The sequence below is a fragment of the Salvia splendens genome, chromosome 9 (assembly GCF_004379255.2).
Source record: "Salvia splendens isolate huo1 chromosome 9, SspV2, whole genome shotgun sequence".
Lineage (NCBI taxonomy): Eukaryota > Viridiplantae > Streptophyta > Magnoliopsida > Lamiales > Lamiaceae > Salvia > Salvia splendens.
In genome coordinates, this window is record NC_056040.1 from 23,492,396 (window position 1) to 23,506,979 (window position 14,584).

Here is a 14,584-nt window from a genome sequence, read left to right on the forward strand (position 1 = left end):
AATTACCAAGGTATACACCTGCGGACTCAGTGACTATTCTCCGTGCTTATTTATAGACATCTGACTCAAGGATTTAAAGTTGTTTCATACTCAAAGTAGGGGTCCTATTCCTGACAATTTGGTTAAAGATGGGCGAGTTTCATGTCACTCGACCATACTCCTTGGATTGGATTATAATCTTTTTAATATTGGAGTATATTCTATTCACAATTATACTTAAATGATACAGTATTTAGTAAAAAAGTTGAATTTTAATTTATAGTAAATCAAACGTAATCAATAGATTTAGACAACTCGTCAATATCCGACATCGTTTTGTAGAACTATGGTGTTCTTTTACCCATCCATTTTCACTACATTTATAAATGAAAATAGTTCATATTGATTTACATTTGGGAGCTCTTTTACAATAGTATTCCCTCTATTTCATATTAATAGTAGTATTTTATTTTCTTTCTCATTTTAAAAAAATATTAATAAATAATTAAAATAGAAAAAAAGTAAAGTAAAAGAGAGAATAATATAAAGAAGACAACCTATAAAAAAAGAAATAGAAATTTCAGTTTGGGAATTCTGATGTTCCATTCATTGCCATTCACTAGATTTGTGTAGCAGTAGTAGTACTGTTTTTAGCTCGATCTTACTCGGAGAAAATTCATTACCAATAATCGTACTAGTAGTACCTTTTAACTAGCTCGATCTTACTCGGAGAAAATTCATTACCAATAATCGTACTAGTAGTACCTTTTAACTATCAATGCTTAATTTACTTATAAATTATCAATAATTTTCACTTGAATGCATGACCTAAAACCTAGCAGAAAGATTATGCAACAGTGGAACCAAAATGAAAAGTTCAGTGTCACTATCAGTGTTTCTAGCATATACATACAAGCTGAGTTAACTTCACCAATCCTTGAGAAGTTCACTTGCCATATCCTTGTAGCTTACTTTCCGTTTCTTAACTGCTTTATTTTCTGCATCCATTCCCACTTTATATTCTTCATTGACAGGATCAGGAGCTCTTGTTCCAGCCTCTTCACGAACCGGTCCCATGCTCTCCACCTTGTTCGTTGCAAGCCCCGGTAACATGCTCAGTAGCATTGATTGAACCGGATCAACATATTCTTCACCTGGGTTCTTGCTGCTGCTCTGCCCGACTCCAGACTTGTCAAATCTTGCAATGTACTCGCTCGGTTCTGCAATCTCTTGTTCGACTGCTTTGCCAGTATCTGGTATAGAACCTTCCACTACCTCGGTCTGATGTAAATCGGGAACGGGCTGTTGGCTTGGAGTGTCGCGGAGCCTCTCATTTGTTGATGGATTAGGTTTGAAATTGCCAACCGTAGTTTTCTCCTCTACTGCTGCTGCACCTTCATCTGATTCGTTGTCGTTGATCTCGACGGGCTTGTTTCTAAGCCGGGCTGCCCTTGCTCTTCTAGGTTGATTTAGAGCTGCTCTCTTTCTATTGTCTACCTTCGCGGAACTCCCACAATCTGTGCTCCTGACTTCAAAGTGTGCCTTGTCACCAGAAGATGCATCATTATCGGATTCATAATCACTGATCTTAGCAGGCTTCTTTGTGGCCCGTGGTCTTGTTTTCCGGGGCAGATTGGCAAGTGGTTTGCGTTTTCCAGTACTCGTCCCACTGGGTCCACCTCTTCTCCTTTTCGTGACCCCATCCGGCAAGCTGACTACTCTTGGCTTGTGTGGTGCAGCATTCTCTTCTCTCACCCCTCCAAAAGAAGATGAAGCATCTCTCGACAAGCTATCATTTTCTTCTCCAGCATGTTTGTGTTCATCACTGCAAGTAACAACACAGACAATACAAGATAGAATCAAATTGATGATTTTTCCTTTTTTGTGTTGTCTGTTATTTCCCACTCCTACAAAGCAAGAATTGGCCTGTTTGACTACCTGGAGTGTTGATTTTTAAGGTAAGCAGAGTTTGGGATTACAATACCAAGAGCAGCATTCAAGCATAATCCCAAACTTTCAATGGTAATCAGACAGTATGCACTGTATTCAACCAATTACAAGCTTTATATACAAACTATTTTCACATTTCAGTAACTCTCCAAACCTAGAAAATCGCCTCAGGGAAGAAGTTGCATGTGGGTGTGGTTTAAATTGCTATCTAATGAAAACACGTCGGGGAGAAATTGTTTTTTCATTGATTCATTTGGAATAGTAAAAGGACTAAAGCATGCACTACATCACCATATCTTGCATAAACTGAGACAATGAGAAGTGCAAAAGTATTTTACTAACAAATTGCGAGCAGGTACACAGAGACACATACCAGCACACAACGTCTATTTTTACACAACAGAGAAAAATGATGGAAACTGCATGCTTACTTAAAGTAATTTACCAAGAAAAAGGACCCATTCAGATGAATCCATTATGTCTAGAACAATAAAGGCTAAAAGCAGAAAATAATAAATTGCACGTCTTACAGATAAGTCAGTGATGTCTGCCGCAAATGTCACCAAGCACATCAATACTCGATAGGGACAGTCACATAAACCTCCAATGAGTTAGTGTTCAATCTAACGCCTATGATTTCAAAATATATTCTTTACCCAAACCAGTACTAGTGATAGTTACAGAAATTTTATTGTTCTGAAAGGTAGTTTCACCAACACATTCTCAATTACTGAATCAGACAGTCACAATATCGGAAAAAGTTTATTCTTTTAGAACTCCTGCACCATCCCCACAGTGGGGCTTATCTATGTGTCAGATTCTGACAACTGTCTTCTCACCAATAGAGTTTCAGCTACACTGTTACTACCAGGAATCATATTACCATGAGTCACTAGATACAATCATATTACTACATACTAGAAAACATTCATAAAAACACTTACCTCTCCCCACTTGATACTTGTTGAAACTGCAAGGGCTTCAAATTATATATGTCCTCAGGCAACTTCTGGTTTCTCTCAAAACAATCATCTAACCACTGGGACTTTACAATTTGCAAACTTCTACGGTGCAAAACAAGCCTCTGTGCTTCTGAAAAACTGACACAACAGAGAAAAGAAAAAGTAATGATCCTTTGAAATTGAAAACTCCACAGAAATCGAGTCAAAGCAATGATCTAGTTCAATTCCATTTTCATTTAAATGTGATTAAATCATGCCATCGTCTACATAGAGATGAATCAATGGTCTAGGTATAGTTCCTTTGCATGTAAAGAATATAAGTTCACTTATAGAAACACTGTCAAGAATTTAACAAATAGAAATCAATGATAAACTAACTTCAAGCTGGAACAGAAGCTAAAATAATGACTACATTTTGTGTGATGGAATTACTTGTGAAAACCTTTAACTTTAATGCAACTTTTTTTCCTTCAAAAACAATAATTAGTGGTGGAGGATTAGAAAACACCAACCAGTGTCATACAATAGGAAGAAACCAAAAGTGTCACACGACTTCATTTCCACAGCCAGATTATATTTTACCAGAAAGCCTTATAAAAAATGCTTTTTATAGCATAGCTCACCTATTCAAAAGTGTATCAAAGTCGAAACCAAGTTCTGGACTACAGACAATCACCAAATGAGTAGCATGAGAAAGAGTGTCTGCAATACTGCCACCTCCAGTGCAGATTTCAACCTTCATCCTTCTAATAGCTAGTTCAAATGGAACTTCACAGTTTCTATATTTTCTAAGCACCAAAGAAAAATAAATGTAAATGCCTCAAACGCATACCAGGATGAACTTAATTCCGATCAAATAATAAATCTCAAGTATCTTACGAAAATTGCATGGGTAGGTGGAAGTAAACATGACAACCATGAAAGCGAACCCACTCCTCCCTGGGACAGAATTTCTTGCAGTACTCTATTGCTTCGGAATCTTCAATCTTATTGATGTTGTTTAATATCTGCAAAGCAACATTAAACTCACATGAAGATTAAAAATTGGTTTAAACATCAGTGTTTGATACAGTAAATCTGTATCTCCCAATTCACAATTTCACACTAAGCAATAATAGCTAACCTTCTCATGAGATTAAAAACATGAATAACTAGATAATATGCGTACCTGTTCCAGTTCTGTCACATTCAAATCCAAAAAGTAGGAATCGGAGAACTCATCGACTTCTTCTTCCAGCTTTTTCTTTGTTTCATCGGATAGAAAAAGAAAATACCTTCAAGGAGAAGAGAACGGCCAGTTAAAAAATCAAGGAAATAATCAAAGAGAGAGAGAGAGGGAGAGAATTGCTAAGATACAAGTCTATGACCGACTTTGGGTGTAAAGGGAGAGACTGCTTCTGCGTACAACATTCAAGGAGCCAAGAGTAATGAATAACATCTCCCTGGCGCTTTGCAGCTTGAAATTTGATTCCTATTATATATATTCAGCAGTTATTCCTTTTGAAGCACATGTTACTTTACTTTTCTCAAAGTTGATGGCCAAGTTTTGTTACGTAGAGTGACTAGAGTCTGAGATTGTTCAGACAAGAGTGACTGACCTTTACTTTCAGATGCTATACAGTGAGTAACCGAACTGTTCAAATTCATTGAAAAAGTGCCGCCATTCTCAACCACCAATTTGTGCAAGGAATCAAGAGAGTGCAATATAGGCACATTAACAAAGTCTAAATGTTAAAGAAGACCAATTACGAATGAAGTTGTCGTAATCGACTATACAAACTAGAAGGTGTCCTGGTAAGGCATCTGTGCGGCATTTGAAAAACATTACAAGCTCTACAAGTGACCTTCAGCAGTAACAGATAAATTTTGATTAATTCCTCAGTCTTATACAAGTTAATAACATAATACCATGCTAGTGTTAAAGGTCATGATGCATTCCTCTCATGGATAGGAAACATCATAATCAAGATGCATAATAAGTCAGTGATATAAAATGTACGTGGTAATAGGATACAGAATATCATGTTTGAAAATATTGATGTTTCACCCTTAACCCCAGAAACATCAGTTTGAATGAAGTGGGAAGGAACAACAGAGACATTCTTCTTTGTTCCTCTAGATAACTTTTTACGTCTTGTGTTATTTTCCGGGATAACTGTGTCGTCCATTGCCCTTTGCATAGTACCATTGCTTGAATGGACTAATTCAACAAAAGCTGCAACAGGTAAAATGGTCTATATAAGAAACCCTAAAGTGGATGAGAATGCTTGTCACTAACTAACTATCAATATGTCTACTCACACTGGACATCAAGGCACTCATGCCAAGGCTTGTCATATCTCACTCGATCAATCCGCGGAAATCTCAAGCTATAAGGAGCAGTAAATACCTTGATCACCAAAGATTGCAAGTTATATTAAATTAATTCCATTTGACACTGCCCAGAAGGATATAGGGTAGTGTTGCAGAATTAAGTAATTGCAGAGAGTTAATAATAATAATAACAATAATAATCTTTAAGAGGAGAAAAACAAATTTACAAGGAACTGGAGCACAATCAAAGTCCCTGATAGTTTATGTATCACTGCACAATGAAATACTTGTACACAACAATGAAAAAAATGAAGCAGTTCAATTTGTATACCTCTGACCTGATTGTTCGAATATCACTGGTTATGGAAACTATAATTGATCTGTGTATACAACAAGGTAATGGTAAGCAAATAGATAAAAACATTAAAGAGCTGTACAAATCGCTGAAGCATTCAGCTCACTTTTCTGGGCTCTCAACCCAAACATCTGGCCTCTCCTTTGAATTATTTGTAACTTGATAAAAGTTTGGAGGCAGTTTCTTTGGATATTCATATTTCCTGGAATAGAGAGTAATACAATGTAGGGAACTGTTAGGGCATAGTGTTGACCGTTAAGTAGAAACAACTCAGCAAAAGAGTAAGAATGCATGCATCTTTGTGGTATGCATATAAATAAGAAGTAACGGAATGTATTAAAAAGATAACAGTGGCACAAGTTCCTAAACAACAAACTATGTAAATTATGATAAATAAAAAAATGGTGACTTACCCAGCAGGAATTCTAATAATGTGCAGCCAAAAAATTTGCAAACCCAATTCCCAATCTCAAACATAGTTAATAAAGAGTCACCTGAAATAGGGCTTCAATTTGGTGACAACAGCACTGAGCTCTTCGTCAGAAAGTCCTGTACCCACTCTGCAAAATGAAAGAAATCTGCAATGCCAGAAAAATCAGAATCGGAGCTAATACCAACACTGCAACTTTGATGATGAAACCCCCCACAGCATTCCAACGCTAAATATATTTCAACTTATAGGAGTAGACTGCAGTAAATACCATTAATATGCTATAGTATATGATGGAAGCAAATGTATTCTGAAAAGGAGAAAGGAAATTAAGGCATAAGATGAGCTAGGGTACATCATTTCCTTCAGTACAAAAATATACTGCAAAGTCCAAAAATAAAAATATCCATTTACATCAGGAGCTTCACTGATTAAATTGCATAAAAGATAAACAGGGTTTTAGTATTCCAATTACCTAATGTCAAACAAGCAGTAGGAATCTTGGATCAAAATAAATATAGTTAGTATGGTAAGATAATAGTGTAAAATCAACATGAGTAAAAAATAGGAATGATCGTTTAGGGTGTTTTGTGTATGAGTGTGTTGTATGTATTGTCGTTTGTAAGAAGCAGAAATTTTAAATGAGAAGATAAGATACAAACAGTGGATAAGGAATCCACTCCAAATCATTGTCCATTAAAAAGAACCTTACTTTAAAATTTTGGTATCCTTATTTAAATTAAGAAAAAGAAACAAGGACGAGAAGAAAAGTATGATCGGTATAAAGGTCTACTAGAAAAAACACCAGAAGAAACCCGATTCATCCCCACATATCCTGGTACTCTCCACTCGGCCCAAAATGTTACTAAGATCAGATGTGCCAGAGTTCCACTAAGAGAGCAGATCCAGAACGCGGGGCGAACCCATTTGAGAAATAAAAGTGGATAAGCGAAGCAAACGATTGCTTATGGAATGAAGGTGCTGATAGAATGATGGAGACACAGCAAAGGAAACATCCTCCCTCCAAAAATCCTCCCCAAATCTCACTCTAACACTGCCTACAGCCGGAAGCTCCACTACTTGAAAGAAAGATGGATAAACTCTAGAACTGAATTTTCATGGCATGCATCTTTTTTCTTGCATAACTTACGAAGAATTTGTCTTTCTGAATATAGCTTCAAAGATGGCAGGCCAAGATATTTGAATGAAGGACTTAGGGATTTCTAGTTAATATTAGGGCATGGAATATTTATTAATCAAAGCAAGGCCGTTCCTCTCTGAACAAATGTATACTTGGCTCTCTCGGTTGAAACTATGCTTCTTATAATTTACTTGGGTGAACTATGGTGGTAGAATCTATCCCACTTAAGAGCATAATTGTGTTGAAATAAGGCAGCTGTTATGAAGAACGAACATAAGACAAGCAGGAATATCAGCAAGGGACAGAAAATAAAACTGAATATAATTGATAGAAACTGAACGACAGATTACAAAGATAATCCTCTTTCGAGGCCCTACAGCTAGCCTAAACTACCATCGTTAAGATAAATTATCAGCATAATCTAATTTTTTCCAAAGACCCATAGCTCATCTAATGAAGAGCTATTTGTCACAATTACATAAAGACACCACTCCTACTCGAACTCTACTAATTAAACCTATCTCTAAGACTCCACTAATCAACAACTGAGAAAATAATAACTAAAGATAATAACAAAATCCATGTAATCATTTACATAATTTCAGGAAAACGACCAGTAACAAATTGCTAAAGTAGAGTAATGCCTAAATATACCTATTATTATAAATACATGATGCAGAGACAACTTTCATCAACAATCAACAAGTAACAGATGAATAAAGTAAAAGACATACATTTTTAACACTATACACAACTCCGATGCAACGTATGACTAAACACTGAAGCCAATGATTGCAGAAAGACTAACCGTTTTGGATATGCATTTGGGCTTGGACGCTCTGCAAGGCCCACAAGAAATTGTGCTACCTTCAATGATTCAATCATCGAACACAATGTAAATAGGTTCTTGAGGGAGTTAGATAGCAATCATAATCAACCAGCTAAAGCAACTTTTCTTACCTCGCCTCCGTGACGTCCAGAACCGTAGTAACCTCCTGCATTGAATAGCTTAAGTACAGGATGGTAACGCCAAAATTACTTCTAAAATTAAGTTAAAAGTGTAAATCTCAGACCTATTATAAGAACGTCTAAATCGGAGCCTGCTCGGATGTAATCAGGCTTCAACTTCATCCACTTTGCACTGCGATCACTAGGCTCCCATTTAGAGCTGAGATCTTTCAGGACGATTCCTTCATCTCTAACATTGCCAGTAGAAGAAAGGAAATTAAGTTCAGCTGGATATCACAAAATTACACAAAATAAATACAGCTTCAAGTGAAAGCATCACTGGAAAATGAAAACTGCGTCAATTCTCCACGTCTGCTATCCTCCCCCTTCATCCTCATATTTATAGTCCCATTTCCCTAATCGTAGATTATATTTAAACCAGAGCTCAAAAAAGATATGTGCTGTATAGAAACAAATAAATGCATGAAGTCTGGCTTTGAATATTGTTTGGTTTCAGCATATACAAGATGGTCACAGAGAACCTAATCCCTGTAAATGAAATCAAACCTCTAATCATTATTAATTAGTTAAATATCAAGAGACAGACCAATTCTACTTGTTCATTGGCATCATTAAATGGGGCAATTTGTCTTCTATGTAACATGCTAGATGATTCGTGATAATTTAATTGACTTCATTAGTTATAGTTTCAACTGAAATGTAAACGTTGAAAATGTAAGGTGAGTGTGCCCAATATTTTATCTTCCGTGAAATAAAATCACATAGTAAAGATTGCTAAAGCCAAATTGATCGATGGAATACAAGCTCATGCAAGGACACAAGCACCAAAAACAGCTCAAAGAGGAGAGAAAATGGGGAAGCAAGAAAATGAGAGGGAGGGGAAACAATAACCTGTTATCAATGGTTTCTTTGAAAAACCTCTCAATGCCATCAACATCATGAACAATTAGAGACCAACATGGTTCCCCTGTGTCATTACAATATGCTTCAGAATGACAGGAAACCTATGAATTTTTGTTTCCTTATAGCAACATCAAAGCACTGCCGACTAGTACTATACAATGGTAAAAACCTATCACACTATCATAATTACAAAGTAAAACGGAGTATTATTTTCCTTAACATTGACATTTATAAATATAAATGCACCAGGTTATAACGAAAAAGAAAGTAAGAAACAAGTGCATTATCATTACCAGCAGGACGATGTGTATTAAGGCCACCATTAGGAACCAAAATTTCCAAACAACCTGCTATAGGTTTGACAAATTGCTGAAGAAGTTGATGCCTCTCCTTCAAGCTCTGGTGAATAACACTGGTATCTCCAGCATAAAGGATGTCAAACGCAACATCTAGCCAAATGTCATGTTAAGGCAAATTCAAAAAGGGGGGAGGGCTGGGAAGTAGCAGTGAAGAAAAATAGGAGAACAAGGGAAGAGAAGGCTGTACAAAGGCCAGAAAACTTCTTAACTGATAGGAATTAATTTTATTTCTTGTACACCTCAACTAGAACTAAACATGAAATTCAAGAAAATCCTGTCCTGTTTTGCTTAAACCACATATGGATACAGCACAGCTGCATTAGAAGAAAGTGAAGGTCAAAAACAGAATGGATGTGATTAAATTTGAAAATTTATTTGAATATATTACAAATAAAGAGACCTGTCGATCGGTATCAAGCCCATCCTTGGCAGCCTTGGCTGACAAAACAAGGGATACAGAAGACTGCTTAACATTATACACATAGCAACTAGAGATACAGCAAACACAGTCAAAGGCAGTGAAATGAAACCTATTTCTTGATTTGAACCAAACTCTGCAAAACGATTTGCAGATTTGTCCCAGACCAACATTTCACCATCAAGAATACATCTGCAGTAGAAAAAGCAACTAGTTATGCCATGTAATTATCAGGTGACATGAAGATGAAGTAATGGCATCTCAAATCTGTTCAGATCCTTTTGGATATGCTGCTAAGGTCATGATATGATTTCGAATTTCCTAAAACCCTGTTTCTTGGTGTAGAGACTAGAGTGAGAGTGGAAAATGAGGGATCCGATGAAATATTAGTCAAGGTTGCATAAGGAGGGAAAGAAAGTTCAATTTACTATTTTTAAGGGTTCCCAAAGTTCAATTTATTAATTAGCATTATTTGGTCAAAATGCTATTTCCAGCCAAGATGTCCTTTCCAATTTTTTCAAGGATGGAGTTTTTTTTCAAATTAGAACAGCATTTCTTTATAAATCAAGAATAAAATAGGTAATCAGCATTTTTTAGATGATAGAATTAAATAAAGGTTAAATATAGAGATGAACGAACAGCTGAGGCAAATTACTGGTTTTCGCAATACTCACCTGTCCACCAGAATATTCTCTCTTATAATGTCTGACATGGCATATCCATATTCTGGATGATCAAGAAAATTCCTGTCAAGTGTCAACATTAAATAGAAGTAACTAATTATTGAAGCATAGCTGTTTATAATTCATGTGACCTATAAGGTGACAACTAAAGTATGGGGGTGCACACTATTTTTTAAACTGAACTGGAGTGGCCGGTTCAGCTGCAAATCAGTGCTTGGTCCCGTCTGATTCAAACATTAAACCGGCATACTTTTTTGCCGCTATGAACCAGAAAAAACAGTTGGTTCGGCCGTGAACAGTCAGCCAGTTGAACTGGTTTGTTAAATTTTTTTGAAGCATTTCCAAAAAAATATATTATTAATTTGTGACTAATGGGGTTGGATCATTTGGCAAGTGAACAAGGAAGAAACACCTTACCAACTGCAGTACAAGCACTTTCATGACATCTTGTGAACTTTAAATTAATTTGAATCGACTTAGTTTTGTTTTGTTTATATAGACGATCCCAAGTTACTTTCTAAATTGACACTCAGGTAACGAAAAATAAAAGGTTGTAGTACCAGCCAGCCAGTTAGAAAGGTGCATAATTATTTGAACTACTCAGCACATGTAACAAAAGAGTTGATTGTAAGAAAGTAAACTACCTTGAGAAAAAATTTATGTCAGCTCCATTTTTGTGGATTTGGATGCGATCACCATCAAATTTGCACTCAACGACTACTTCCTTTCCATGAAGCTATTTGGTCGGAAAGAAATATGCAAGACAATAAAGAAGCTGGGATTCAGGGGCAAAAGGGCAATTTTATATGCTTCTAATAGTTGAACTCGATGTTGCCAATAAACAAAAAAATTAATAATATATAAATAAAATTGTTTCTGACAAATGATTCTTCTGACTGAATGGCCTACCTTTTTCCAGGCAGCAGCCGCATTGCTCACTCTCAAAGCTAGTTGAGGTCGGACAGGTTTGCCAACTTCAATGTCCTACATAAGAATAAAAAGCATCATGGTCATAAACACATGTTGCAGATGAAAGGACTAATTATCTAATACGAAACTTGAAAAGAGATAACACAGCAGGGATAAAAGAAAAGACATGTGAGCATAGATTAGAAATTTAGAATATTAAAGAACCGAGCTATCTGAGTATGAATAATGTCAAATAGGGTGTTTTCTCTACCGAGTACCGATCAGGGGATTTCAGATGGAATAAAGGAAAAAAGCAAAGAGACGCTCCATTTTAGCAGGGAAGAAAGGGTGAGGTCTCTCATTTGTGTTGTGGTTGAGAAAGAAATAGAAGTCACAGATTGACAAACCTTAATTTATCCGTAAAATCTGGATATTAATTTCAGAAGTTGACAAAGCATAGTCTGCTGAGATGAGAATCTATCTAACGTCAAAAAGGCCCCATGTTTTTAGCCTAATATTGGCAATAGAGTAAAACCTAGTTAGGAAAATAAAGAAAAGCTAAACAGCAACAACGGTCATGAAAGTTACTTTTTCAAGAGTCTAATAGATATAATTGTCCAGTAAATCACTTTCTAAAACAAAAAAATACAGTGAATGCAGCATGACATAGAAAAAATCCAAGAGAATATGAAATTGTGATTGACCAGGTGAATAAAATTTCATTAGTCAAATAACATACATCTATTGATTATGTCAATTCTAATACACATACAGGCAATAGTTTTTTTATAAAAAGTTGGACATACGAAGTTTTATGCCTCCCCCGTTAATGGTTTTTTGATAAATAAATGTCATTAGATATGATACTTCCAGAGTCTGAGACCAACCTGTCGCTTATGCCGCTGGCTGTGATCTTGTAACTTTTCACAAACGAGTTTTAGATCACAGGTGACATTGAACAAGTCCTCAGCATCAGGGTGAAATTCATGAAATATGCTCTTTTCACTTATCCCCAGCTTAAGATCTGAAATTTGGCAGAGTTGCAGAAGATGAAGAAGGTTAAAGCTTAAGAGAAAAACATCAAAACAAGAGATGAATAAAACATAAACCCAAACCACCTTTGAGAATTATCATGATTATCCACTTCATTTCTTGAACATTTGTTTTCCTTATCAGTTCAGAAAGAACATAAATCTTTTCTGATCTGCACCAAGAACCCCAAATCCAGGTATTAATTCATGATGCATATGAATCAACCAAAGTATCTATCTTCTTGATTATTTAATGTGTGGTCTACAGAGTGAGAATAGGATCCATTTGTTTCTGTTCCACGAGACCGGATCAAAAACAATTACAAGACACTAAAAAGGAAGGCCAAAAAAGAACATAGATTGAAAGGCAAGCTATGAACGCAATAACTTCACTGGAAATAAGGAAAATATGCTGTGATAGGCCTATAGGATAAATTCTACCTATTATCAGAAGTGGACAAACGATCAAGTAGTTCATTTAACTCTAGTATAGTAAGTTCCCCTGAAGACATTCCCTGCCTCCGCTGAAGCACCTGCCAACACATGCAAGAGCTGATGACATCTTATAAGAGAGTAAACCATGACACCGATATGTGGGTACATAATATGCGTGAAAAATGCAAAGATAGTCAATTAAATCAACAAATTGACATAGAATAAGAGAGAAAAAGATTATTATCAAACTAGTGGGAAAACAGTAGCATGCAGAGACTGGAGTCTGAATACTGGTACATGGCCTGCTGACTTATCAAACAATTAAGGCACAAAATGATAAATGATAGAAAATCAAAGTTAGACGCTCTTTATGTCTGGTAGGAGCAGCACCATTGAAAACAAGCAAAAGATAAAATTCGTAACAACAATGAAGATTTGAAAACAAATGGAGCCATGTGGAATAGTAAAATGATTGATGATGAGTGTACATTTCTCCTAATAATAATACTATCACATAGATAGGAGTAATCAGAGTGATAACCATGCTTCAGAAACACTTCTATTCCAGAAAACTATCAATCACCCCCAACCAATTTTTATGTTTCATCTATCCTTATATTTAATATTTTAGATTCTATCAAACTATTTGTCTTCATTTGCCCCTAATCGTTGGACAACTGCAAGCGGCCAAAATGGTGAAAGTAGTTCGCAAAATGTAATTCGGATTAGACATATTAAAACTACAAAACATAAAATAACATTAAAAGCAATTGAATAAAATGAAGAGAATATACGGGAAAAAAATCGGTTCAAATTTTGAAGTGGAAGAAAATGTGAATCAATTGCATAAGCGACCTCGGCGGCGACGAGAGCGAAGTTTCCAGCGAAGGCACCGGACTTGGCGCCGCCCTTGCGCCAGTTGAGGAGGCGCTGGGAGTCGGGAGAGTCGCGAGAGATGCCGAGGGCGTCGATGAGGCAGGTGGCGAGGACGTGCTCGCGGAGACCGTAGGAGCCTCGCTCGCGGTCGAGGGCGGGGAGGATGAGGCGGATGGCGGCGAAGTAGTCGGCGCCGTTTTTGGGGCGGCAGAAGGTGTCGAGAAACTTGCGGAATTTGGAGCGCTTGATGGAGGAGGACTTGCTCTTCTGCATCCAGTTGAAGAGGCTCACCATTACACTGAACTTTATGGCCGACATTTTTGCCGGCAGAAGGAATACGCTATTTTTTTCTGCTTGTTTTATGCCTGAGTTTAACAATTTTGGAATTGCAGTGAAATCAACTTTGATCTACTTTCGACGACGAAAGCGTATCTGCTACTCTCTACTGCCACTTGCGAAAGCGTTTCTAGTACTCTTTAGACCATCCACAATGCCGCCCAGCCGACCGCCCAGCTCAGCGCCGGAGACCATCCACAATGCCGCCCAGCCGAGCGCCGGCGCTGAGCGGTCTATTGCAGTCGCCCAGCGGGCGAATGGAGAGAGAAACCGCGCAGCGCTGGGCGGTCGCGTGGCGCTGGGCGGTCCGCTCGGCGCTATTGCAGCGCCCGGATCGCCCAGCGCACCGCCTAGCGCGAAATTTTTTTTTTTTTTCCAAAACACTATATATGCGCGCTTTGCTCGTCATTTTCATTCGCACCACTTGTTTTAACGAGTACTCTCTCTATCTTAATTTCTGTACAAGATCAACAAGGGAAATGGATCTCAACAACGAGCCTAGTTCCGGGAGTAGCGGGTCACAAACTCCGTCGAT

General features: G+C 37.1%; 1 protein-coding gene across 3 annotated transcripts; it reads right to left on the minus strand.

Annotated features, from left to right (window-relative positions):
* Window positions 1-745: 745 nt before the first annotated feature.
* On the minus strand, window positions 746-14,144 carry LOC121746392 (DNA ligase 4-like). Of its 3 annotated transcripts, none has more exons than XM_042140198.1 (27): window positions 13,693-14,144; window positions 12,844-12,935; window positions 12,490-12,575; window positions 12,259-12,395; window positions 11,372-11,446; window positions 11,107-11,198; window positions 10,454-10,525; window positions 9,892-9,971; window positions 9,762-9,799; window positions 9,669-9,675; window positions 9,296-9,451; window positions 8,991-9,066; window positions 8,204-8,328; window positions 8,091-8,125; window positions 7,939-7,997; window positions 6,054-6,119; window positions 5,666-5,761; window positions 5,536-5,584; window positions 5,193-5,280; window positions 4,906-5,106; window positions 4,490-4,615; window positions 4,263-4,362; window positions 4,060-4,165; window positions 3,771-3,898; window positions 3,515-3,679; window positions 2,874-3,029; window positions 746-1,804 (listed from the first exon to the last, which is right to left on the minus strand). In XM_042140198.1, exons 1-27 carry the CDS (start codon window positions 14,029-14,031, stop codon window positions 907-909), a joined length of 3,648 nt encoding a protein of 1,215 aa, XP_041996132.1. In that variant the 5' UTR covers window positions 14,032-14,144; the 3' UTR covers window positions 746-906. The 3 variants fall into 3 exon arrangements, with proteins under 3 accessions (XP_041996132.1, XP_041996131.1, XP_041996130.1); XM_042140197.1 differs by having other exon boundaries at window positions 3,515-3,670; window positions 6,054-6,137; XM_042140196.1 differs by having other exon boundaries at window positions 6,054-6,137.
* Window positions 14,145-14,584: the final 440 nt, after the last annotated feature.

Excerpts from the sequence above, each read along its gene's own strand:
- LOC121746392 (XM_042140196.1), bottom strand. The coding sequence starts at position 14,031 with ATGTCGGCCATAAAGTTCAGTGTAATGGTGAGCCTCTTCAACTGGATG. Across the intron at positions 10,526-11,106 it reads GACATAAATTTTTTCTCAAG|GAATTTTCTTGATCATCCAG; the intron begins GTAGTTTACTTT and ends GACACTTGACAG. Across the intron at positions 1,805-2,873 it reads CAAGTATCAAGTGGGGAGAG|TGATGAACACAAACATGCTG; the intron begins GTAAGTGTTTTT and ends TGTTACTTGCAG.